A 24,446-nucleotide genomic window follows, 5' to 3' on the forward strand; every position below is an offset into this window, starting at 1 on the left:
CATCGATGATAACTAGAGTGAGGAGGGAGACTGTAGCCTATTACATTAGGAAAGGCCAGATGTGAAAAGAGCCTGCTCCAGGGTGATAGACATAAATGAAGGATGCTGGAAAGGTTATAAGAGCAAAGGAAAGATTACATTAGGGCACAGAATGGATATGTGAGGTGAGTGCGAGTGAGGAGTCAAGAGTGAAAGTCCAGGTGTCTGGAAATATGGTGGTTCCCCAATGGTAACAGGGAATGTAGCAAGAAGGGAATTCAGTTTTGTGCATCCACTTGAAGACATGGAAAAACCAGGACTGGAAGTGAGGATGGAGTTTAGGTTTGGCTAAATAAACCTGAGAATTATCAGCAAACACATGATAATTGAACTCCCAGGAGTCGATGAGATCATCACACGAGAGGCTGGTGTGAGACTAAAGCTCTGGTGTGTGGGGGAGAAAAAACAATGGATTGGAAACCAGCAGAGCTGTGCTGCCTCTTATGCTCACTATGGGCTAGTGATCAGACTCACATCATCGAATCTCCCCAAGTCTCAATTTATTCAGCTGCAAAAATGGGGATAGTAACAGGTATTACCTATTGCTGTGAGGAGTAAATGAAATAATGTATGGAAAGTACCCTGGAAATGAAATGGAAAATGAAATAAGGCTCTGTCCCAAATCCAAGGTAAATGGTATGAAAACAGCTGTGCTACCTAGACTCAAAATAAATGAAGAGGTAGACTACAGAATTCTGCAAATTCTAAGAGATGTGCCAATCACAAAATGGCAAGAAAAGAAAACCTATATTAATTTTAATAGGCTTGAATTTTTAAAAAAATATATCTAATAACGAATTTATCAATTCACGATTCAAGAAACTAAAAAAGGTAGAAGTTTTTAACGGCATACACACTTCTGGCTCTTCATTCATCCTTTCTCCCTCATTTGAACTACTCAGTCCCAGACAGTTAAAATTCTGTTTTCTTATGCAAAGGAAGGAGAATTATAACAGAATGAAAACAGGGATGGGTCAGTTGTGTATGGAAGGAAGATGGGGATTGTCAACATGAGTAGAAGAGTCTGACAGCATGCTTCTCTGCTCCCCCCTCCTCGTCACACACACACACACACACACATACACACACACCCCTTTCCCATGCTCAACAACTCCATCCATCTATCCTCTCCTCTCTTTCACACTAAGACTCCCTCTATCCATCCACTGATCCTCTCTACCTCTCCTCTCTTTTACAATAAGAATCCTTGGGAATGCCATCAATTCTTTCCATTCTTTTCTTTTCACTTTTTCCTTAACTCTCTTCAGTCTGACTCCCCAACTTCCCCATTCAACCAAAACTGCTCTCTCTAAAATTATGAATGGACTCCTAATGGAAAAGCTTTTTGCACCCCTCATCCTTCTTAACCTCTCTACAACTTTCAACACTGTTGTTGACTACTTTCTTCTCCTGGACAGTCTCTTCTTCAAATCAGGGCTTTTTAATTTTTTTCTATTCAAGACCCCTTTTTACCAAAAAACTTTTTACATGACCCCAAGTATATAAAATAGGTATGTAAATCAAGCATTTACCGATAAGAAATCATAATTTCATGATCCTTACAATCAGTTCTGAGATTCCATATGAGGTTACAACCCACAATTTAAGAAGTAGGGCTCTATATTTTCCTGATACTGATCTGCCCTTATCCTCTTCCTACCAGTCTGATGACTCAGCATATCAGTCTCCTGTGTTGGATCTTCCTCCACATCATACACTTTAACCTTATGTGTCCACCAGGGGTCCCTCCAGGACCCTCCTCTTCAAATATGGTGAACCTGTCATTGGACATCGTACCATATGTCCAATGATCATGTCTCTGCAGATGACTCATGGCTCTCTGTAGTCAGTCCTAGTTTCTCTAAAGAACTACACTAGTGCATCTCCAACTCTCTTAGTCATCTTAAACTGACAGGCATCTCAGGTACAACATGAACACAATAGAATTCAGTACTTTTGTCCGGAGTCTGCCTGCCTTCCAAATGTCTCTATTATTGTCAAGGACGTCATGGTCCTAGTCGCCTTGACTCCTGCCTCTGAACCCCTATAACCAATCAGCTGCCATGTCCCAGCCTTTTATAACATCTCTTGACTACACCCCCTTCTCTCTTTTGACACTGCTACCTACCCTCCCTGCCCCGTGCAGGCCATCATCACCTCATGCCCGGATTCTTACCATAGCTGCTAGGAGGTCTTCCTGCCTCAGTTTTCTCCCTACTCCAGTTTACCTTGACTCAGTTGTCCAAGTGATCTTTGTCTAGTGCAGGTTTGACCATGTTACTTACCTCTCTACTTGACAAGGCTAGTGGCTCCCTATCCCCTCTGGAATCTGTGCTGAAATCATCCCTTTGCTTTTTAAAGCCCTTTATGACCTGGCCACTTTCTTATTTCTTATTCCTCTATGCTGTCTCCCATTCAACCACACTGGCCTCCAACTAGTCCTTGCCCACCCTCCATCTCTTGCCTGCATCTGTAGTCTAGCTGTGCCCCCTGTCTGGAATGCTTTCCCTCCTCAGCCCTCCCTCCTGGCTTCCTTCAAGGCCCAGCTCAAATTCTCCTTCTGCAATCCCATCTTTCCTAATCCCCCTTAATGCCAGTGCCCTCTCTCTGCTCATTATTGTCTGTCTGAAGATGGTCACAACATAACGGTTTGAATGTTGTCTCTGTTAAACTGAAAGCTCCTTGAGAAAGGGACAGTTTTTGCTTTTCTTTGTATCTCCAGGGCTTAGCACAGTGCCTGATACATAGAAGGTACTTAATCGATGCTTGCTTGTTAACTCAACTTAGCAGGGAAACTTGGAGGCTCAGGATGTTTATATTGAAGGGCATGGGAGGGAGAGAGAAGAAGAAAAATTGACTAGAGAAGATTTATCTTTGATCAAAGTAGATACGGATTTCACTAGAAGGGGATTTTAGAGGAAATCACAGAATCAGAGTTGAAAGGCGTTTTAGATGTTACCTAGTCTAACTTCCTATCTATGGCAGAACACTACATATAATTTTACTGAGAATATGTGCTGACCCAAAGCATACTGGGCTGCATTGGGAGGTGGTGGGCAGCCTTCCCTTTGGTAGAAGGATTCAAAGGTCAGTTGGGTATTTTTTGTATCCCCCCCACACCACCCACCATAGTCCCCTGGATATGGAGGGCACTTAAGAAATATGTTGATTGAATGGATGACTGGATGTGAGACTTAGGGGGGAAAAACAACTGTTCTAATACCTTCCATATCGGATCTATTAACTGCACAGTGCCTTTATTAAAGTCACAGCAGGGTTTTTACCCCACAAGCATTTTTTCTTAAAAAGATTGCTAGTTTTCCTGAAAATTAACTTTCCTAAGCTAATTAAAATGGTGATAATTCCTAATTTTTCTCTTTGTGAACATGTCACTAAGGCATTTTCACTTTAATATGACTTAGAATTCTGGATGTTCATATATGCCAAAATTCAAGGGCATGAACTCACCAGATCCCTAATAAGAGCCTGGAAATCAAGGTTTGTCCAATCTTGATCCTTGAAGCACACTCTGTGAAGTGCACCATCCTTAGAAAATACACACACACACACACACACACACACACACACACACACACACCCCACTCCCCATTTTAGGGCATCAGGGCAGTGAGCCTGAAAATAAGGACCCCTGCATTCTTTGCTCCCATCACTGTGTAGGAAGGCCTGCTCTTTAGGAATTGTCATTTGTTGTTTGTGAATCGAATTCTAATAGTTCCATCTGGTGGTAAAAACAAGAACAGAGCTCTGTGATGTCTCAAATCCAACCTAATATGAGAAACTGAAAGGAGCCCCTCACTTACTCTTACTGAAGCAGCTAAAAGACAGCTTCATGGCCTATTCCCCTGCTCCCAACCCCCTCCCAGCAGAAAGAGAACTTCCTGAAGACCAACGACCTTCTTCTCTTTTTCTCTCTACACACAATACATGCTGCATAGATCTTGTCTGAATTGGTGTTCAACTAGAATTTGCTTCAGAAGCCCCCTCTGCCAAACATATTGAACCTGCTTCATACTGTGACCCATACAGTCAATCAGGCCTCAGACTGCATTAACTCCCTTCTCTATTTCAAGAGAGGATATAAATCCTGACCTTCTGGACCTTCACCAAGGTTCGTTTCTTTATTTTTAACTAAAAAACTGTTAATTTTGGTTTCTCTAGCAAAGAGAGGAGAAAGCTAGGCTGCCTCCAGGCCCTAGAGCAGATACAACTGGGCAAATCTCTTGAAAAATGTTTCTTTGTTCATGATGGTCCATAAGAACCTTGATCAAAATTCATTATCTTGGCAGCAAAAGATAGCTATGCTGTCATTGATCTATTATCCAAAATAGCAGATATTTGGTCTGTGGGCAGGAGGCCACAGATCTTGAGCTGAAGGGGATCTTGGAGACCAACTAGCACAAGCCTTTCATCTTCCAGATGATGTGTAAACTGAGGGAAGTGACTTGTCCAAGGTCACACCATTAGCACGAGTCAGAGAGATGTGATTTGAACTTGGAGCCTCCAATTTTAAATCTAGTTCTTTTTCCCTGCCTCCCAATCTGGAGCCATTGCTGTAACACACACCTTCTTCATTCCCACCCATTTTTACAACAGATCCCAAATGCCAGGTCTCCAGTGGAAAGGGTCAGACTTCTTCAGATCTCACCTTCCCAAGGTGTATGAAGGTAGAAGGGCGAGCCAAAGAACCATATTGATTTGAGGAAGCAAAGCTTCACCTAGGACCAATTTCCCCCAGGGAGGATGTGGACACAGCCACTAACATCCTCTGTTGAACAGACACTCCTCACCTAGGACAATGAGAAACAAAAAACCAAAAACATGATGCCTCATAAGAACATGGTAATAGTAGAGATGGGAAGCCATCCATTTCCCATTACTATTTCTACGCTTCCTTCCATAATACAATCTAGGTTCAAAACAAGCCACTTACTTCTTTCATCAAAAGAAACTCATCCCAACATCTCCTAACTTTGCCTTTCCATGGACCCAATAAATGACTCACATCTAAAAGGAAGAGACTTCTGGGCACAAGCCAAAATAATTCTGCTGAAGGTGACACCCACATGTATACAGATGAACACACACCATACACAAATATATACGTGCATGTATACTATGTATATAAACATATATGTGTATACACATATTCATACTTGCTGCCTAATACTTCAGGAATGGAGAAGAGTTTGGGGGGCAAGAAGCACCTTTCCTTGCTCCTTCCTTCCCATTTGGTGGCTTCAGGAACATGAAGCACTTAGTTTAGATGAACTCTACCTGCCTGAAAAAGATAATCCTTCTGTCTGAAGACAAGGAACTGATATTTACTCTGCTAAAGAAATAAATTCTAGCTCCTGTGCAGGAAGACAGTTAAGAGTCAGTCACTTATGAGTTAGTCACTCCAGTGTTAGAAGTATAACCCCACAGAGTAAAAGTCACATGCTAGTGTGAGGGCCACGATGGCTAAGGAAGCAGATCAGAGAGGGCACTGCTCACAGAGCTAGGCACACCGCTCCGAGAGGAGCAGAAATAGACCGAGGTCCACACTGGACTGGGAAGGCCTAGTCTGGGATCCTCATTCTGCTAACTTCTACCTGGATGACCCTTAGAAGTTGTCACAGATTGTTACTGACATACTTAGACAATGGTCCATAGGCCCCCCCCCATTAGCAAAGAGGAGAAAGCCAGCTTGGCTCCAGGTCTCTGGGCCTCAATTATCCCATCTGTAAAAGTACATGGTTGTACTACATGATCCTTAAGATCTCCCCAACCCCCAATCGCCCTGATATATCCCTCCTGTGCAAAAGTTTCAAGTCCTCTAGTCTGCTTCCTAAAGAAAGCAGAAATTCTTTTGCTGGTCAGCCTGGACTGCCCTACCTTTTCAGATGCTATTAACAACAGATGCAATGCTTCATGTAAACTATCATGTTCTCTATCCTAGGGCTAAATAAAGAGATTTATTTATCAGTAAATATCAGGCAAAAGAATTATCTTCTGCAGTCCCCATATAGGGAACATCTAGGTTAAGTGCCTCACTTTTCTGAAGCTGCCAACTGGGAGCGAAGGAGCAAGGAGAGGAGCTTCTTGCTCCCATGAGCCCTGCTCCATTCCTGAGGTAGTGTGTGTGTGGTGTGTGTGTATATATATTGCACATATGTGTTCATGTGCATGTGTGCATGCCATGTGTGTTTGTATTGGTTGTGTGCACATTTGGGGTGTGCTCATGTGTACCAATATATGCATGTGTTGTGTACATTTGTGTATTGTATGTGGTGTATACATATATATGCATGTGGTGGACATGTATGTGCATGAAATGGGTACATGTGATTGTATATGTGGCACATGCGTGTTATTGTATATACATAGGGTATGCATGTGCGTATGAAACGTGTGAGGGGGGTGGGTGTAGAAAGCGATGGACCCAGAGTCTTCCTGAACTCCAATCTGGCCTCAGGCCACTCACTGGCTGGGTGATCACAGACAAGTCACTTCACCTGTCTGCCTCAGTTACCTCCTTTGTAAAATGAGCTGGAGAAAGAAATGGTGAGCCATTTCAGCATTTCTGCCATGCAAACTCTAAACGAGGTTACAAAGAATCAGACATGATTTAAACAACTGAATCACAACAACCGTCTGCCCAAAGAGTGTGCCAATGCTTTCCCTCCTTGACTCATGCCTTTTTTGCTCACACTGTTGCAAATGCCCACAGTGACCTCCCTTCCTTTCCTGCCTGCTGAATTTCCATATGCCCTTTAAAACTTAATTCAAAGTGTCTTTCCCCAGGGCCTCTTTTCCTAGATCCCTAGCCTGAGATGCTCTTTCCCCTCAGACCTCACATACCTCCTTTGTTTGGGGACTCTGCCGTGCGGAGATCCCATGACAGTGAGCAGCAGCAGCGTTCCTAGCATCAGTGTCCAATCTCCCTAGAGCCTGACTTCCAGGAGGTAGGGGCACAACTTCCCTCCCCAATTCTCCCCCAGCTCAGTGTTCTTTACAGGGGAAGTGCCTAATAAATGCTTACTGAATGAGTGTTACAAGTCAGGCCTGACTCCGGCCCATCCCCTGGGAGTTTGGGTTTGAAACTGGAATTAAATGAGGTACTTGCAATCTCTCCGACTGTCAAACAAAAGGGAATGTGCTTTGTCACAGTAGAGGAAGAATATGGCTCTCACAATGAGAGAGTGGAGGAATGAATGAATGAACCAATGAAAATGAACCACCCAATATTTCAGTGAGTAAAGAAGAATGTTAGCATCATAGAAAGAGGAGAAAAACAATCTCTACTCCAGAAGAAATCATGGATTGTAAGGTTCCTTACAGCTCTGTCTCAATGATCCTACAGCTTAAGAAGTCACTGAGGAACCACATAGGTCTAAGGAGTGGAAGGGCCTTTCTCTGAATCTCACAGGAAGTCTGAAGGCAAAGGTGAAATTCAAACCCAAGTTTTCAGGCTCCCAACATGATGGCATTATAGCTTTCCCTTCTGAGTGTCACATTTAGCAAGGAGAGAGAGGAAAATGACCCATCATTTTTGTAAGCACGCTTTCCTGGTGTTGAGAGATTCTAAGTATACTGACCCCTTCCTACTGTCCTTTTAAGTTCAAAGTCAGTGACGACTCCCAGTCAGGCCAGAACAGGACAAACAATATTAATCAGGATAGGCACCACAGTTCCAGTAAGAACATTATTGGCATTGTATCCAAAAAAACTGTTATACAACACGTTCATGATAAGCTTTCTCCTAGGTTACTTGATTCCAATAATTCTCATCTGACTGAACCGCATTGTTGGCTAGAATGAGAATTCCTATGCTTATTTGCATTTTCTCCTCATGGCAGGTTCTTAAATATTATTAATTTGTAGCAAGTATGGGCCAAGAGGAGGTGGGAATGCCCCTCCTCCCTCACATGCCAGGGCCTCCCCAGGGTGCACACACACAAAAGGACAATGGATTCCATAAAAGAGGGAACATTTGGGCCACAGGAGACATAGATCGAGAAAGACACCACACAGACCTGAAAGTGGCAAGCGTCTCGGTGGAGTCAGCATGAGGCGCACCACAACCCGCGTGCCAGGAGAGATACCTCTGCTCCGTGTACATAGCCCCAGAGGAGATGGAGCTGGGGGAGACCCAGAACCACATGCAGACTTGGAAGAAGCAGGGGGCCAGAAGAGATGGAGATGCCAAGGAACACTCGGGCCTGGAGAGAGACCTGAGCTAAAGGCCCCTGCATCCATGTGGCCCCTGAGAGAACGGGCTGACAGGGGCTGGCAGTGGACAGAGAGAGCAGCTGCCCCGGGACCTGGAGAGAGGCCTGAGCTGAAGGCTCCCACATCCATGTGGCCCCTGAGGGAAAGAGTTGACAGGAGCTGGCAGTGGACGGAGAGAGCAGCTGCCCCAGGAGCTGGAGAGAGGCCTGGCTTAAAGAGCACAGCATCCATGTGGAGCCTGGAAAGAAGTGGCCAGCGTCAGTCAAGGATGCTGAATCAGGAGCAGAGTTCCCAGATGCTGCAAGGTGAAGGAAAAGCAATGCAGCAGGGAATGGCCCAATTGAGCGGCAATGAAGCATTGGGCAATACCGGGGAGCCATACATCCCAACCCTGCCTTTTATGGGCCATGGGGCCACTGTGGCTCCAGGAGATGAAGGCGAACAGTCATCTCCCTAGCAACCCCAAGCTAAACAGGGCAGTACCCCAAGGGCTAAGCTCCCAAGCTCAGTAGGGCAGCAACAAAAAGTAGAGTACAGTAAGACAGGATTGTACCATGGAGGAAGCAGGGAGGAGGGGGGGAGGAGGAAGGAGAAGTCTTCCTACTGTCTAGGAGTTTCTATCTTTTTCTTGCATAAAGAAAACCTTTTCTCTCTTTAAAGCTTTGCTAGATGCATGTAGGGAAATTAAGAGCCACTTGTTGGAGGAGGGGAGGATGAGAAATCAATCAAGTACTAAAGTTTCTAGAGTTAACCTGGATGTGGGCATGAGCTAAGGAGTTTTTTTGTTTGTTTGTTTGTTTGTTTGTTTGTTTGTTTTATTAATAAGGCAGATATTTTCCCTGAGAAAAGACACAAGATTTTGAGGGATAATCCCCAAACTGTATCTAAGTCCTTGTGGAGGAAGGGAGGGAAAAGGGGATGGGGGAGAGGAATGGGAAGGGAGAGGGAGAAGAGAAGGGAGGGGAGGAGAAGGGAGGGGAAAGGGGAGAGAAGGGATGCTCTAACTCCAGAATTAGAAACACAGCTATAATTTACTTACAAAGATAATTTTCATGATGATTTTAAAAATCTTACCTTTTAAAGTAAATGTTGCCAATAATGTATCTATATGTTAATACTTGCAAAAATATATTCTATTAAGAATTCTGTCTATTAAGCATTCTGTCTATTAAGCATTCTAGTCCTACTTTGTAACTCATCATGGTGCAGCATAACTGTTCTCGAAGGCTAAGCCTATGGAACTCACTTTCTGCCAGGTCTGCTGGGACCTGGGGACAGGACTGTCTTTCTAGTGTCCAACAGTCAACCTGGCTCCCCGCCCCCTGCTTGGCCACAAGAACTCTCAGGGACAGCTACACAGGCCCTCAAAGAGCTGAGTCTTACATCATCAGAGGGTGGTATCCACACCATTGAAATGCCAGAGCTTTGGACTGGAGAAGTGTGAAAGTTCTACATGCGTCCTCTAAGAGTTAGTCATTGTAAAGAGAATATCTGTTGGTCTTTTATGTGGTCTTTGCATTATACCTAATTGTTCACATATACCACGTGCCATGCCCTTCCTGCTGATGCAATTCTCCCCACACAAAATGGCCCTTTCTTCTGCTCTTCCTTAGCTCAAGATCAGTGCATGTTCATCCTCACCAGAAGCTTCCCTAACTTACTCCAACCTTTCTCTCTTTGCTTGATCTCTTCTTTAGTTTTGTAGATTTGGGAATGGATATCAAGGATGTGTATGACAGAAAAAGAAGAGGAGAAATAGTGGCTGGACTGTGCTAATATAATAAAAATGGATGCTGCTAATAAAAAAATCATTTGCCTATTTACTGTTACACTGCTGAGGGGTCATTTTTTATAAAATCGGACAAAATAATAACAAGATTCATCTGGAGAAACCAAAGATAAAATTTAAAGGGGAGTTGGGAACAGTGACACATGACTGTGATTCCTGCTAGTGGGGAGATCAAGGCTGGAGGACTGCTTGAATTTAGAAATTCTGCACTGGACAAACTCAATCAGGCAAGCCTCCAGCAGTAGGTGCCACAATCCTCCCTAAAGAGGGGCACACTGGTTCGGGATGGAAATGGAACAAATCAAAGCTTCCATGCTTTGGACCCGGAAAAAAAGTCTCTGCCCTTGCAGTGTAGGAAAGCTATGGAGCCTCAGTCTCTAACAACAATTAAGAAATAATGAGATCTCTTTTTGGTACAAGCTTGGGTATAGTAATTATATAGTCAGTTTTGTTTTTGCTTTGTTCTACTAATATTGTTGAGTGTATATTTTTTCCTGATTCTGATTTTTTTTCCATGCTCTTAGATTTATGTTCAAGTCTATGTTAAGAATTTCTCATGCTCTTAGATTTATGTTCAAGTCTTTTAGTGCAGTAATTCTATTATTTCCTTGTATCAAAATATGTTTACAGGTAGGCATCTATATTGTTTCCCCTTCTTGCCTACTATAAAAGGTGTTGCTGTGGAAAAAAAAAAGAAATAATGAGAAAAGTAAGACCAAAGAGAGGCTGATATTATCATAACCTAATACTATTAAGTAGCATTCAACCAAACTATGTGGTACTGATTTAAAAAAAAAACACACACACACAGAAAAGCTGATTACTAGCAAAGACTTAGTAAGACTCAGAAGCGATAGAATCTGGTATTCTACTCAACAAATTCTCTACTCAACAAAAACAGTTGGGAAAACTAGAAAGCAGTTTGGCAGAAATTCGATTCAGGCCACGAAAATATCCCAATTAGGTACAAATAAATATATGATCAAATAGTTAGAAAGGTCAAACTATGAAAAATTAGAGGAGAATGAAAGGAATTACATTGGTAAAGAACAAAAGGAGGGATAGTTATGACCAGAGAAAAAACTTTTATCTATATGAGAAACAGAGACAATAAAAGAAGATAAAATAGGCCATTTCAATTACAAAGAATTTCGTTTTCATCAAAGAAAAGCAATATAATTAGAATTAGAAGAAAAACAGTTAATTAGGAATAAATCTTGGTGATAAAAATCTCTCATAAAGTTCTGATATCTAAAACATACAGGGAATTGATAGAAATATATAAAAAAGAATAAAAGTCTTTTCTTAAAGATAAATGGTCAAGGATTATAATAGATAGCTTGCCCAGAAGCCAAAATGCAAGTTATCCACAACCATATGAAGTTGCTAATACTAAGAAAGCCCTTTGACCTTGCAAATCTATTCCACAAGGTATAGCACACACACATATACCCCAAAGAAACTAAAATCTGAGGGAAAGGTTCCATCCACACAAAAACATTTACAGCCATGCTTTTTGAGCTGACAAAGACCTGGAAGCAAAGTGGGTAACTATTGATCAGATGGACCGTAAGTAATGATGAACATGAAGACTTGATAAGATAAGAAATGGATTCAAGAGACCAATTGACATGATCACCATAGTGATGTAAAGGAAAACAAGAGCTAACCACTTAAAAATTAATGTTTCCAGTGAAAATAGTGTGCATATTTAGTGTTATTCCAATCCAGTTTCTAAGGGGTTATAGAGAACTCTCCAGAAGTGATTCCAGAGGACTTGCTTGTGAAACCAGTCTGCTTTCCTCCTCTTGGGACAAGGGTCGAGGGATGAGAGCCAGTGTGCCATTTTGTTTTGTCTGGCTGCACCTATCTGTAACAAGTGCACTATTGGTTACAAAACTGGCCGGGGAAGGAGAGGGGAATGAAGTAAGGGAGTCACGGTAAGAAAAAGGAAACAGGGGCAGCTAGGTGGCACAGTGGATAGAGAACTAACCCTGAAGTCAGGAGTACCTGAGTTCAAATCTGGTCTCAGACACTTAACACTTCCTAGCTGTGTGACCCTGGGCAAGTCACTTAAACCCAGCCTCAGGGGGAAAAAAAAGAAAAAGAAAAGGGCATCCTCAGAGAGGGAGGTGAGTCCAACCTATATCATGAGTTAGGGCCAACAGATGGCCAGCCAAGAGTTCCACTGGTACCTGTGAAATATTCAGTGACCCAGAAAATGGCCTCCCGCATCCAAATCCTCTTTCTCCAGAGGCTTTTAAGCAAAGTCTCACAAGGGCATCAGTGCATTAGTGAGAAAGGAACCACATCTTGTGGTCACAGTTCTGCCTGTAGAGAGACACACTTGTCCTAGAAGACTCAGGTGAATGAATCAAGCCCTGGGTGTCTTTCAGAAGACTCCTACCTCTGTGACAGCTCGCTCCCAGTCACTTCTGGAAAGGTTATGGCACAGACTCTTGTGTCTACGGATGAGAATTTCTTTGACCTCTTCAGCTGCCCCTGTTTCTCCTGGAAGTGTGTGCCTGTTATACGCAGGAGTCTGGAAACCCAGCCCGATCCAAAGTAGTCAGAATGAAGGGTCCCAAGGAAATAAACATCAAGAAAGAGACTTAAGGTTGTGGGCACACATAATTCCAATTAGCTTAAATTCAGAATCCTTTTAGACTATATGCACTTTCCAGGGAAATTAAACCAAAAACAAAAAAAGGGAGTTAACTTCTTTCATCCATATATATGTTGCCCCTCATCCTTAAACTTAGAAAACATCTTAAATCGCATTCATAATTTCCACACAAAAATAAGCTCTCAAAACAATATCAAAGCCAGAAGAAAAAAGATTCTGCCTTTCAAAGAACTAAATTTCCTTGCTGTCTGTCTCCAGTCACTTCTCTTGATGGCTCCCAGGACATATTACTTCTGGCATTAAATGGCCAGACTCAATCACCATCCAAGATGAGGTTTGGTCTGATCTCCAGAGGTTGCCAGAACAGCACTGCTGAGGAAGGGGGGTTCCCCCATGGTTAAGAATTTAGGCAGGCACAGCAGGCGATCACAGCAGGCCAGGGCCAGGACCAGACTCTTTCTGCTCTACTTAACAATGGCTCTAGGCTCCCCTCTGGAAACTGAGGAAGCACATGAGTGGGTTGGCAAATATTTAACAATCAGATGGGAGGGGGAGTGGTATATGCACACACTTTTAAATTACATCTATATTAACAGTTTCTTTATCATTTTCTTAAGTTGAAACAATCAACAAATAATTCATCAAGCCCTGATCTGTAGCATTTGCTCACACTAAAGACTGAAAGACTCACACTGAAAACTTAACAATGAGGTTTGAACTGACACTAGCATCACCTTGAATGGCTAAGCATATGGTTAGAAGCACAGAAAGATTATAAGGGCTGGAAGAGATCTATAGAGTTCATATACAGGTCCTTAGCCACTGTCTTTGGGCTGATTTTTTGGTCCTCTCTTCTTACTTCTTATGGACCTGGCACATAACAAGTGTTTAACAGATGCTTTATTTATGATCTCTCTCTTTAAGAATCTTTAAGAAATAAAGATTCTACTACCCCCTCATGAGGTCACTCATTCTCAAGTTCTATTTCAGAAATTACTCCTTATCTCCAAGCAAAACTGCATCATGGTTGGGGTTTCCAGAGCCAGACAAAATGCCGCTTGTCACCCTCCTTGTAAATCCTTACTTGAAAACAATAATTGACTCCTTGTCTTCCCCAAACTAAACAACCATGGTTCTTTTGGTTTACTCTGATATTTTTTGAGGTCTTTACTTATCTCTTTCCATCAGGCCATTCATCCATCTATCTATTTGCCCATCCTTCTGTCTTCCTGTCTGACCATCCATCCATCTGCCTGTCTATCCATCTGTGTTCTTCTCTCCTCTCTTCTCCTTCAATCCCCAGTTTCTCCACATCTTTTTATGACATCTGGTGGCCACAAAGCTTTCCTATGGGTCTGATAATTGTATAGCAGTGAAAAGATTATTTCACAGCCCTTTTATATAATAATCACTCAAAGTGATCATCGATGATAATAACTCCCATTTCTATAGAACTTTAAGTTTTACAAAGTATCTTTCACAATAACTGTGGGCAAGCATCATTATCTCCATTTTACAGAAAAGAGTGCCATTCAGAAAAACGTTGAATTCTGTCCTCCTATCTTCAAGTCCAGTGTACTCTATACCCTAACACACTGTATCTAACATACCCCAACATACAGAGTAGTATCTTGCAAGTAAGGAATCTGTGGGATAACAATATAGAATTATTCCAAATTAGGAAGAGAAGGGAAATCACATGTAAATTGGCAGAATTATAATTATGTCTTTTATTGGTAGTCTTATTACTGAATTTTTATCCTATCTTTTCTCCTGTGCATTCCAAATACTTTCTATTGTTATGCCACAGTTCTCTTTTATTGTCCTGACTCAGTTTCCCTAATTATCCTGACCTAGTCTTGACTCAGTTTCTCTAATTGTTCTGCTTCCATTTATAATTATCATTTCAAAGTTCATTCCTGTAAAACCTCCCCTCCCTCTTTATCAGAATATTTGATAGGGATAAAAGATCTTATGTTTTAGAATAGCAGAATGCCTTTTCCCCATCCTAAGCTATCACAATATCAGATACTGTCTTATCAAGATGCCTCTCTCCATCTCTGGGGTTATCCCCCCCATTAGGTCATCCCATCTCCTATGTCAGCCCTCTCTGCAGGCTCACCCCACCCGGTCAGAGTCCCGTTCCTGCTCTCAGTACCCTGACTCCTCCCCTGCCTCAATCTACCCCCTGAGTCTGAGCCATGTGTATATATGTCATTAAGAACTCACATTCTTGGAGACTATAGTCTCATTCAGCCCTGGGACTAAACCATGAATCCATTTGGTCCCAGTAAATCTCTCCCTTTTAAATAAATTATTAAATTCTCTCTAATTTCTATCTTGCCTCAGTTTCTCTGACATTAACTATATCTATTGAATTCTCATCTCTGAGTCATTCCATCATCTAATATCTTTACACACAGAATATTATTAATATCTCAAAAAAAAACCCCAAATGTTAGAATTAGAAGGGCAAAACCAGAATAGTTCAGCAACTGGCAACCAAAACAAGAGCACCACTGGGGTACTCAGCCTCACAAAATCCATGTGAAATGTGACAGAACAGAAACAAGTTAGTTCCATTTGTGGAACTACAACAGCATTACTTGAACTAAAAACATCTTTACCCCTCTCCTGATTTTATATAGGTTGGTAGCCAATATGTGCTGTATATTATCCAGGAGATCTTGATCCAGAGCAGTTGGAGCTGTGGCTGTTGTGGCTGGTTCATGACTGTGGCTACAAAGAAAAAAAAAACTGAGTTGTTTACAGGAACCAAATTCAAAAAGTCACAGGAGCTGACGTATGAGAATTATGATAAGTCATGCTATTGAAGCATCAGAAGAAAAAAAAAAAGTAAACAAAATAAGGGCGGCCAGGAGATTGGCATATCACTTTAAAAAGAAAAAAAAAATCTTGAATGATTACTGATGGATTTCAAGGAGAGGTAGCTAAGTGCAAATGTTAATAAATATGAATATTTCAAAGGACAACAAATCCAGTGCTGGCTACTAAGAAGTTCAGTATTCTTCCCACTGAATAAAAAGAAGGTTGGGAGAATTCCAATAATGAGTTTTGAAAGGGCAACTGTATTGAAGAATCACAAACTTTTTTGAAGTGATTCTTCTTTCTGAATTCCATAGGAACGGAAACCCAATTAATTCAGACACTGAGATAAGGCACAAAAGCTGGGTGGGAGGCATTATTCACAGACATTTCCAATGGCTTGCAGGTGTTTTCCTAGCTGTGCAGTCAGCTTCCATTTCAAAGTAAATGTTTATGGCCTTCCTGCCTTTAGGATTTGTTTTTCAGCTCAGACTCTTAGAGCTGGAGAGCTCAATGAAAAGACATGACCTATGGCTTCAGAATGTCTCTGGAAGCAATCCTCCATCAAGGGTTATGTAGCCAATGCAATATAAAGCCCTAAGCTGTCATCTGGCTATTTCAGGCAATAGAGACAGTTGGTCTATGGATTTCAAATAAAACCTACTTAGATCCTGAATCCTCCAGATTATCTATATCTGCCCACATCCCCAGATTATTCTTCAATACTCCCTTTTTTGCATGGGTTACATAGCTCTACATTGATCAAATCAAAAGTGCCCTAGGTCTCCCCCATCCCAAATAATCAGGCCCAAGGAATCACATGCCTCCACTGTTCACCTACTTCTGCCTCATTCCAATTAGTCCACCACACCATGAATTCGCATAGAAATAAACTGGCAAGGTCCTCAGAAGGCCATCTAGACTAGACAGTCCCCTTTATGAAGACAAGGGAAGGAAACCTAAGCCATCCAGAACAGCTGAATCCTGCACGGGTCTGGCCTAACTTAAAAGTTCTCCAGAAGAAAAGATTCAACCATGTCCCTTGATATCCTGTTTCAGCACTAAACTTACAAAATCTCTTTATGACTAAATGGATGGTCTTATTTTCACAGAAGCCTACTTCTTTATGTGGGGCCCATTTTGGGAGGAAAGCTAACTGGTGAGCATTCTGCTCTCCTTGGAAGGAGCTCTATAGAGGTAGGTCACTGAAGCTGGAGTTGGAAACAAGCAAGTTCCAGGGCCACCTCTGACACTTACTGGCAAGTCATTTAGCTCTGCAGGCCTCTAACAATTCTACACGGCTGGTTTTCTAAGTCATGGAGGGGTTGGGAACTGTATTAGTGGAGAATTGCCCCCCCACTGATGAATTGAAAAGTACTCCCCATATACTTGGGTCAATTCCCCCTTACCCTTCTTTTTTCTTCTCTAAGGTAAACAGCATGATTTGCTCTAATTTTCCCTTGAAGGACCTCATTCATCCCTTTAATCACTGCTGCAATCCCTCTTCTCCAGAAGTCTTCGGGGACCCATTTTTGCCTAAAGGCTCTCTGAACAAAGCCAGCCACTCCTTAGCCACCTGGTTTTGTCAAGCCCATATAGATCACTTTTTAAATAGCAGTGTCCCATCAGTAACTCTTCTAATACTTAGGAAGGGCTACTGGTGCTTTCACCTTGGACCTGAATCATTTAGATTTGGGACCTTAGTAAAAGTGAGGCCAACCATGTCCTCAAGTGTCAGGCAGACCCCTCAAGCATCACTGGATATAAAGCATGGAATCAGTGAGAAGCAATGCACTCATACAAAGTACTCACTGGCTTACTGAGTGGAAAGGACCGAGCCGTCACTATTGTCTGCTTGGCTAATATAGCCAGAAGCCAAAACGTTACCAGTATAGACATACTCACTCCACTAATACAGGCTGGTCCATATCATGACGAGACACTCTGCACTTAGCTCAAGTCTGTATTCAAGGCCCTTCCAGCTTGATAGAACACACATGAGGTTATATTCCTCTGGTATAATCTTTCAGAACTATGGATCATCTCTGGGCCGTGATGGAGCTTTGGAGAAGGACTTTGCTAACTGCAAACCCCAAATTCTTTTCAAACCATTGACAAAAATTCCTTGAAACTTTTACCAAAAGGAAAAAACCCAACCTCACAGCACTCATAGAACTACCACACTCCCAATTTAACGCACCTTCAATATGAACTGCTCTGAAAAAGAATTCTTTCTTTTTCTTCTTTCTCTCTCCCCCAAACCCACCATTTTCCCTTTTCATGCTCTCTCTCCCTTAATCATCATCCAGAAAAAAGTAAGGAAACCCTTGATTCATCCATTATTTCTGTCCCCTTCCCCTGCAAAAAATCACCAACAAACTTTTAAAATTCTAGTCATGTCTCACTCAAGAGAAGTAAAAAGTAACTTCATTTTAATTTTAATATGATTTTTAAAAAAACATTTAAAAAATTTAAGTACATTTGAACACTGAAAGAGATGGATTTTTAAAAGAATCTTTTGGAGGCTTCTCCATATAGCTAAAGACCTCACATCCAACCTCCCCCTTTTAGGTGCTCAGCAAGGAAGCTGAGGTAGCAAGGCCTTGGGTAGAAGAGAAGGGAAACACAGATCCTTTCTTTTGGTGGCTGTGGCTGTGGCTGTTTATATTTTTCCAAAGGCCAGGAGGCTGAGCATTTTGGTTGGCACCAGTGAGAGAACAACATGAATCTTGAACAATACTTACCACTGAGGTACACTGGCCGGAGGATGGACCAGTTGGCCAGTTTCCACCAGTTCAATGGCGTGTTTCCTCTCTAGCTTTTCATACAGGAGCACAATGCTAGACTTGGGCTGGTCATAATCCCGCAGCAAAATCTTCTGTAGATATTGGCTATTGAAATACTCTAATCTGCTTAGGCAGTAAAGAAAAAAAAATGCTAAGAATTCATTGGCCCCTGGCACCAGAAAAGTCTTTTAGTTCAAGTCAAGTCAGTCCCCAAACATTTGTAAAGATCTACTGAGAGCGCAAAGGGAAAAGGAGGTATATAGTCTCTGCCCTCAAGGAAACATGGCATAAGTGGAAAGGAGCAGAAGGCCTGGGTTCAAGAGCCATCTCTGCTACTTCCTAAGTAGCTACATGACTTTGGCCAAGTCACTGAATATCCCCTGGTCTCAAGTCCTCATCTGTGAAATGAAGACTGATCTTAGTGAGGGGACACACCAATGACACAAACAAGTTAGAGATGGAGTAGGAGGTGGCCACAGAAGAGGATTGTGGGAGTAAAGAACATCTAATCCAACTCCCTCATTTATGAGATGAAATAACACATTAGAAAGGGGAAGTGACTTGCCCAGAATCACAAAACTGGGAAGAAGGAGAGCTGGGATTCAAACCCAGATCATCCTACTTCAAATTCAGTGGCTCCCACTCTGTGGCTGCTACCACCTCTGAGTTTTGTACTAACTCCTTACTGCCACCCCCCGAGCTACTATAATGCTCTGCCAGGAGGATTTCGTGCTTCTATTCTCTTCCAAACTGTCTTTCAAACTAGTGTGAGAATATTTTTTCTCATGCATACAACTAGTTCAGTTACTCCTCTGCTCAAAAATCTTTTAACTCCTTATTACATCTGGAAGAAATATCAACTGCCCTCTACACAGCATTCAAGGCCCTCTACAATCTGACATTATCTTCCCTTTCCAGTATCAGCTCCTGGTACTCTCCTCCACACTCTCCACTCCTATTCAAAAGGTACCTCCCCCATGTAGCCTTCTCTAATGTCCCACTGTGCACCTCTATCTTGTACTTACCATATATCATTGTGGGTTGGGGTTATCCTTGATGGTGCCTTATACCCTTCTAGGCTGTGAACTTCATGAAAGAAGACCGTATCTTTTAGAAACTGTGTATATTCCCTAGCTCCTAGAACAGTGATGTTTGTGGAATAAAAAGCAAAACAGAAAAGATTTGGAGGATGGGACTCTTGTAGGGTAGGCCCAGGTAGCAAATTGTCTTTAAATGTTCTAATTTAGCTAATCAAGCTTCATAAGTACATACCTGAGAATTAAGCTGAAGTTCTAATTTTTAAAAAATAAATCTGAGTTTGATTTTGATTATCTGAGTGTGACTGAAAGACAACACTGTCCCACATAAAAAAGAGGTTTGGTATTGTGGTGGGAATAAGCATTTATTAAGGAAACATTTATTAAGCACCTATTATGTACTTGGCAATATGCTAAGTGTTTTAAAGCATTATTTCATTGATTTTCACAACCCAGAGAGGTGCTATTATTATCCCCATTTTATAGTTAAGACAAATAGCAGTTCTGTGACTTGCTCATGGTCACACAGTTAGTACATATCTGAGCCAGGATTTGAACTAAGGTCCTCCTGACTCCAAGGCCACTATTCTATTTTTTATTTTTCTTAATATTTTTATTTTCACCGGTTACATGTAAGACAATTTTTTACATTTGTTTTTAAAATTTCTGAGTTCTAGATTCTCTTCCTTCCTCCCTCCCCATTCATGCCCCATTGAGAAGGTTGAGGGGAAGTTAACATAAAACATTTCCATAAAAGTCATGCAGTGAAATAAAACATCGATCCCCTCAATGCCTAGTTTCTGCCATACTAATTTCCAATTTTCCCAGCAGTTTTTGTCAAAGAGTGAATTCTTATCCCAAAAGCTGGGGTCTTTGGGTTTGTCAAACACTAGATTATTATAGTTATTGACTATTTTGTCCTATGAACCTAATTTATTCCACTGATCAACTAATCTATTTCTTAGCTAATACCAAATGGTTTTGGTGACCACTGCTTTATAATATTGTTTTATTGTTTTAGATCAGTACAACTAGGCCATCTTCATTTGATTTTTTTTTCATTCGTTCCCTTGAAAGTCTTGACCTTTTGTTCTTCCAGATGAATTTTATTGTTATTTTTTCTAGGTCATTAAAATAGTTTTTGGGGAGTCTGATTGGTATAGCACTAAATAGATTACTTTAGTGAGTAATGTCATCTTTATTATATTCGCTCAGCCTACCCAAGAGCACTTAATATTTTCCCAATTGGTTAGATTTTTCCAATTGGTTTGTGTGGAAAGTGTTTTGTAGTTTTGCTCATAGAGTTCCTGACTTTCCCTTGGCAGATAGATTCCCAAATATTTTATACTATCAGCAGTTACTTTAAATGCAATTTCTCTCTGTATCTCTTGCTGTTGGATTTTGTTAGTGATATATAAGAATGTTGATGATTTATGTGGATTTATTTTGTATCCTGCAACTTTGCTAAAGTTGTGGATTATTTATAGTAGCTTTTTAGTAGAATCTCTGGGGTTCTCTAAGTATACCATCATATCATCTGCAAAGAGTGATAATTTGGTTTCCTCATTATCTACTCTAATTCCCTTAATCTCCTTCTCAACTCTTGTTTCCAAAGCTAGCGTTTCTAGTACAATGTTGAATGGTAATGTTAATAGTGGGCAACCTTGTTTCACTCCTGATCTTATTGGGAATGGTTCCAGTTTATTCCCATTACATATGATGCTTACTGAAGGTTTTAAATAGATGCTACTGACTATTTTAAGGAAAAGCCCATTTATTCCTATACTCTCAAGTGTTTTTAATAGGAATGGATGTTGGATTTTATCAAATGCTTTTTCTGCATCTATTGAAATGATCATATGGTTTTTGTTAATTTGGTTATTGATATAGTCAATTATGTTAATAGTTTTCCTAATATTGAACCAGCCCTGCATTCCTAGTATAAATCCTACTTGGTCTATAGTTGTCTTTCTATGTTTTCAACCTATCTGGTTTAGGTATCAGCACCATGTCTGTGTCATAAAAGGGATTTGGTAGGAGTCCTTCATTCCCTATTTTTTCAAATAGTTTATATAGCATTGGAGTTAATTGTTCTTTAAATATTTAGTAGAATTCACATGTAATCCATCTGGTCCTGGAGAGCTTTTCTTAGGGAGTTGATTAATAGCAAAAAATGTTTCTATACATGTACACAATTGTATTTCTGGCAGCTTCTTACTTGTCTTTCCAGTAATATTGTCCCCAGTGTCCAGATATATCTTCAATGCCAGCCAGCAAGTGATCTAAGAACTGAAAAAAAAAAAAGAAAGACTCTATACATGCAGCATGTAGGAGGAAATTAACTAACAGTCAAAGAAACTCTGCCTTAGAGGCATGAAAGAGCACAATGCTTCTTATCATTATCACCCCCACCACCACCACAATCACCATATCATCATCATTGTCACCACCCCACCAGGATCATTATCATTATAATAGACACTTGTAGAACACCTGAAAGTTAGCAATGGACTTACACACATTGCAGCCTCACAACCATCCTTTCTCTCTTGCCTATTCCCAAGCCCTATTATAAGAAATGGATAAGAAAAAAATGGAACTCTAGCTGTCAAAGGAAACAAAGCTCTAAGGAATAACTAACCATCTGTAAAAAAGCAGAAAACCAAAGCAGAAATACCAGTCAGGCCAAAGTCATAAAAGGAACCACTGTTGATCCAACCAGTTGGAACTAACATTGAAATCATAAAGAAAGATGGCACTAATGGCCATCCTGTGAGCATTACAGATCCTCTATTCTAAATATAAATGTGCATTCTGATCAGCAACATAAAACCAAATCATCAGTTCATCCACTCAACACACACTGAGAACCTACTGTGCCAGTATTCTACCTAAAGGACTAGCACAGCCTTTGTTTTTCGGGTGCTTAGAATTGAGTTGAAGAAGCTCATATATAATTCCAACCAGAGAACAAAAACAAGTACACAATTGTGTACCACAAACTTTAACAGCTTACACTGAGCTCTCAGACGGTCTTCTAGATGTGAAAACTGCCTTTACTAGTACAAATGGTACTAGAACTAGTACATCCTGTGTCAGTCTCTTCCACATCCCAACTCAAATTCACCTCACATGTTCTAGTCACTATAAGATGTGATACCATGTTATCATAGATTCCAAATGGAAAAAGTCATTAAAGATCATTTTATCTAATCTGTCATTCTACAGAGGAAAGCCCTGAGGCACCAGAGAAGTTTGGTGACTTGCCCAGTGTTATCCAATAGTCATGCCAGAGGTGGGATCAAATCCAGGTCTTTCAACACAAAAACTAGTGCAATTCAATGCTTTCCCACTGCCACCCCTGCTACGTCAAATAATGGATGTCTTCTTTTGGTCCTTCCTCCTCCTTCAGCTGCTGCATCAAATCCATTGCCAAGTAGTGATTCTATATTCTCCTGACTTCACTCCTGTGTGTCCCCTTCTCTCCACTCGCACATTGGATTCCTGTATAATCCTCTGCATTTCATTTATGCATGTATAGGCATTATTCTGAGGAGTGCCAAAGGGAAAGAAGCTCTGATCTAGGCAATCACTAAGGTTTCTTCCAGCTCTGAGTCGATGACCCCATGTCCCCACTTTCAATGGGTTCCCACCATCTGTATGATCAAATCCAAACTCCTCTGGAATTTAAAGCCCTTTCCAATGTGCCTTCTACCAACCTTTCCAACTTGATTATGTATCACTGCACTTCAATCCACTACACTGTTCCACAACTATCTATGGTCTGGTCAAAGTGTACCAGTAGCTATCCCCAATGTGATATGCCATCTTCTGTCTCTGGAACTATCCATCTTCCAGTTCTCAATCTTCATTCAAGAATCAGCCCAGGTGCCATCTCATCTTGGCAGCCTTCCCAGGCCTCAAGCCCCCAAAACATTCTTTCTCCTCCTTCGAATTTTCCCAGCATGCTTTGTCTAGATCGTTCCTCAATGCTAATCATCCTCACTTCTATATATGTTGTATTCTATCAAGGAAACACAAGATACCAGAAAGCATCCTTCTTTCATCCTTCATCTCAGTGGCTTCACAAGAGAAGCAAAGTAGACCAGAAGTTAGAGCCGGCCTGTGAGGCAGGGAGACCTGAGTTTAAGTGCCACTTCTTCTGATGTCTGCTACTGTGGGACTTAGCTGACCCCTGAGTCCCCCTAGCAACAATCCAAAGTGCTAAGTTGTAGAATTTTTCTGGTTTGCACAGGTGGAGGTGCTTACACCTATGAAATCACAGGCTTGAAGAAAACCCTTCACCCTTGACCAGTCTCCTGCCTTTTATGAGTATGCACGTCCCTCTTAAGGTCCTTTCTTTTTGTCCTAAAAAAATGAATATGTGTATAAGCATATATGGATGAGTGTATATGCACATGCATGCGTTGCACACACACACACGCGCGCGCGTGTGTATGTGTGTGTGTGTGTGTGTGCATGCTGAAGGAAAGCAGAGGAAGAGGATGAACTTCAAAAGACAGGGTCACAGGATCAAAAATCATCAAAAAATGCTAAAAGAAAAAGGAAACTCAGAGGTCAGCTAGTCCAACATCTCATTTCAGAGATAAGGAAACAGACTCAGAGGGGCCAAGTTATTTGCCCAGGGCCACTTGTATCTGAGGCAGGATTTGAACTCCGGTCTTCCTTACTCTAACCACTGCCCCCGTAGTGCCTCAAAAGAGAGCTGTGTCCATCATGAGACACAATCCATGACCTGGGATTCAGAATCTCATGTTGTACCCACTGAGCTAGCTAGGCATTTTGAAGGAAGTATATCTGAAGCCTGACCCTGAAACAAGTAGTAATCACAAATAACAATGGTTTTGCAACAGAGCTAGATTCAAATCCTGGCTCTGTTACTTACTACCTCTTGTACCCCTGTGCAATTCACCTCACTTCACTGAGCCTCAGTTTCCTCATCTCTAAAGCTCTCCATCTATACAGATGACCTCTATAGCTCTACACATGAGGTTCTAAGGTATTCTACCTACAGGAAATATTATAAACAGAGGTGTAGAGAATGAGAATAAATGGGATCGTAGGGCAGAAACCATGAGATAGACTCAGTT

At 41.4% G+C, this 24,446-nt stretch overlaps 1 protein-coding gene across 2 annotated transcripts in view; it reads right to left on the bottom strand.

The window, feature by feature from the left end:
• Positions 1-24,446, bottom strand: part of LOC141548413 (sodium/hydrogen exchanger 2-like) — a 132,313-nt gene that overhangs the window by 16,079 nt on the left and 91,788 nt on the right. For both annotated transcript variants that reach the window (XM_074277280.1, XM_074277279.1), the window contains 4 exons: positions 21,554-21,624; positions 18,257-18,421; positions 15,314-15,425; positions 12,468-12,602 (listed from right to left, as the gene is read on the bottom strand). In XM_074277280.1, coding sequence (XP_074133381.1) covers positions 12,468-12,602; positions 15,314-15,425; positions 18,257-18,421; positions 21,554-21,624 — 483 coding nt within the window. The remainder of the gene's footprint in view (positions 1-12,467; positions 12,603-15,313; positions 15,426-18,256; positions 18,422-21,553; positions 21,625-24,446) is intronic.

The sequence above is a fragment of the Sminthopsis crassicaudata genome, chromosome X (genome assembly GCF_048593235.1).
Source record: "Sminthopsis crassicaudata isolate SCR6 chromosome X, ASM4859323v1, whole genome shotgun sequence".
Classification (NCBI taxonomy): Eukaryota; Metazoa; Chordata; class Mammalia; order Dasyuromorphia; family Dasyuridae; genus Sminthopsis; species Sminthopsis crassicaudata.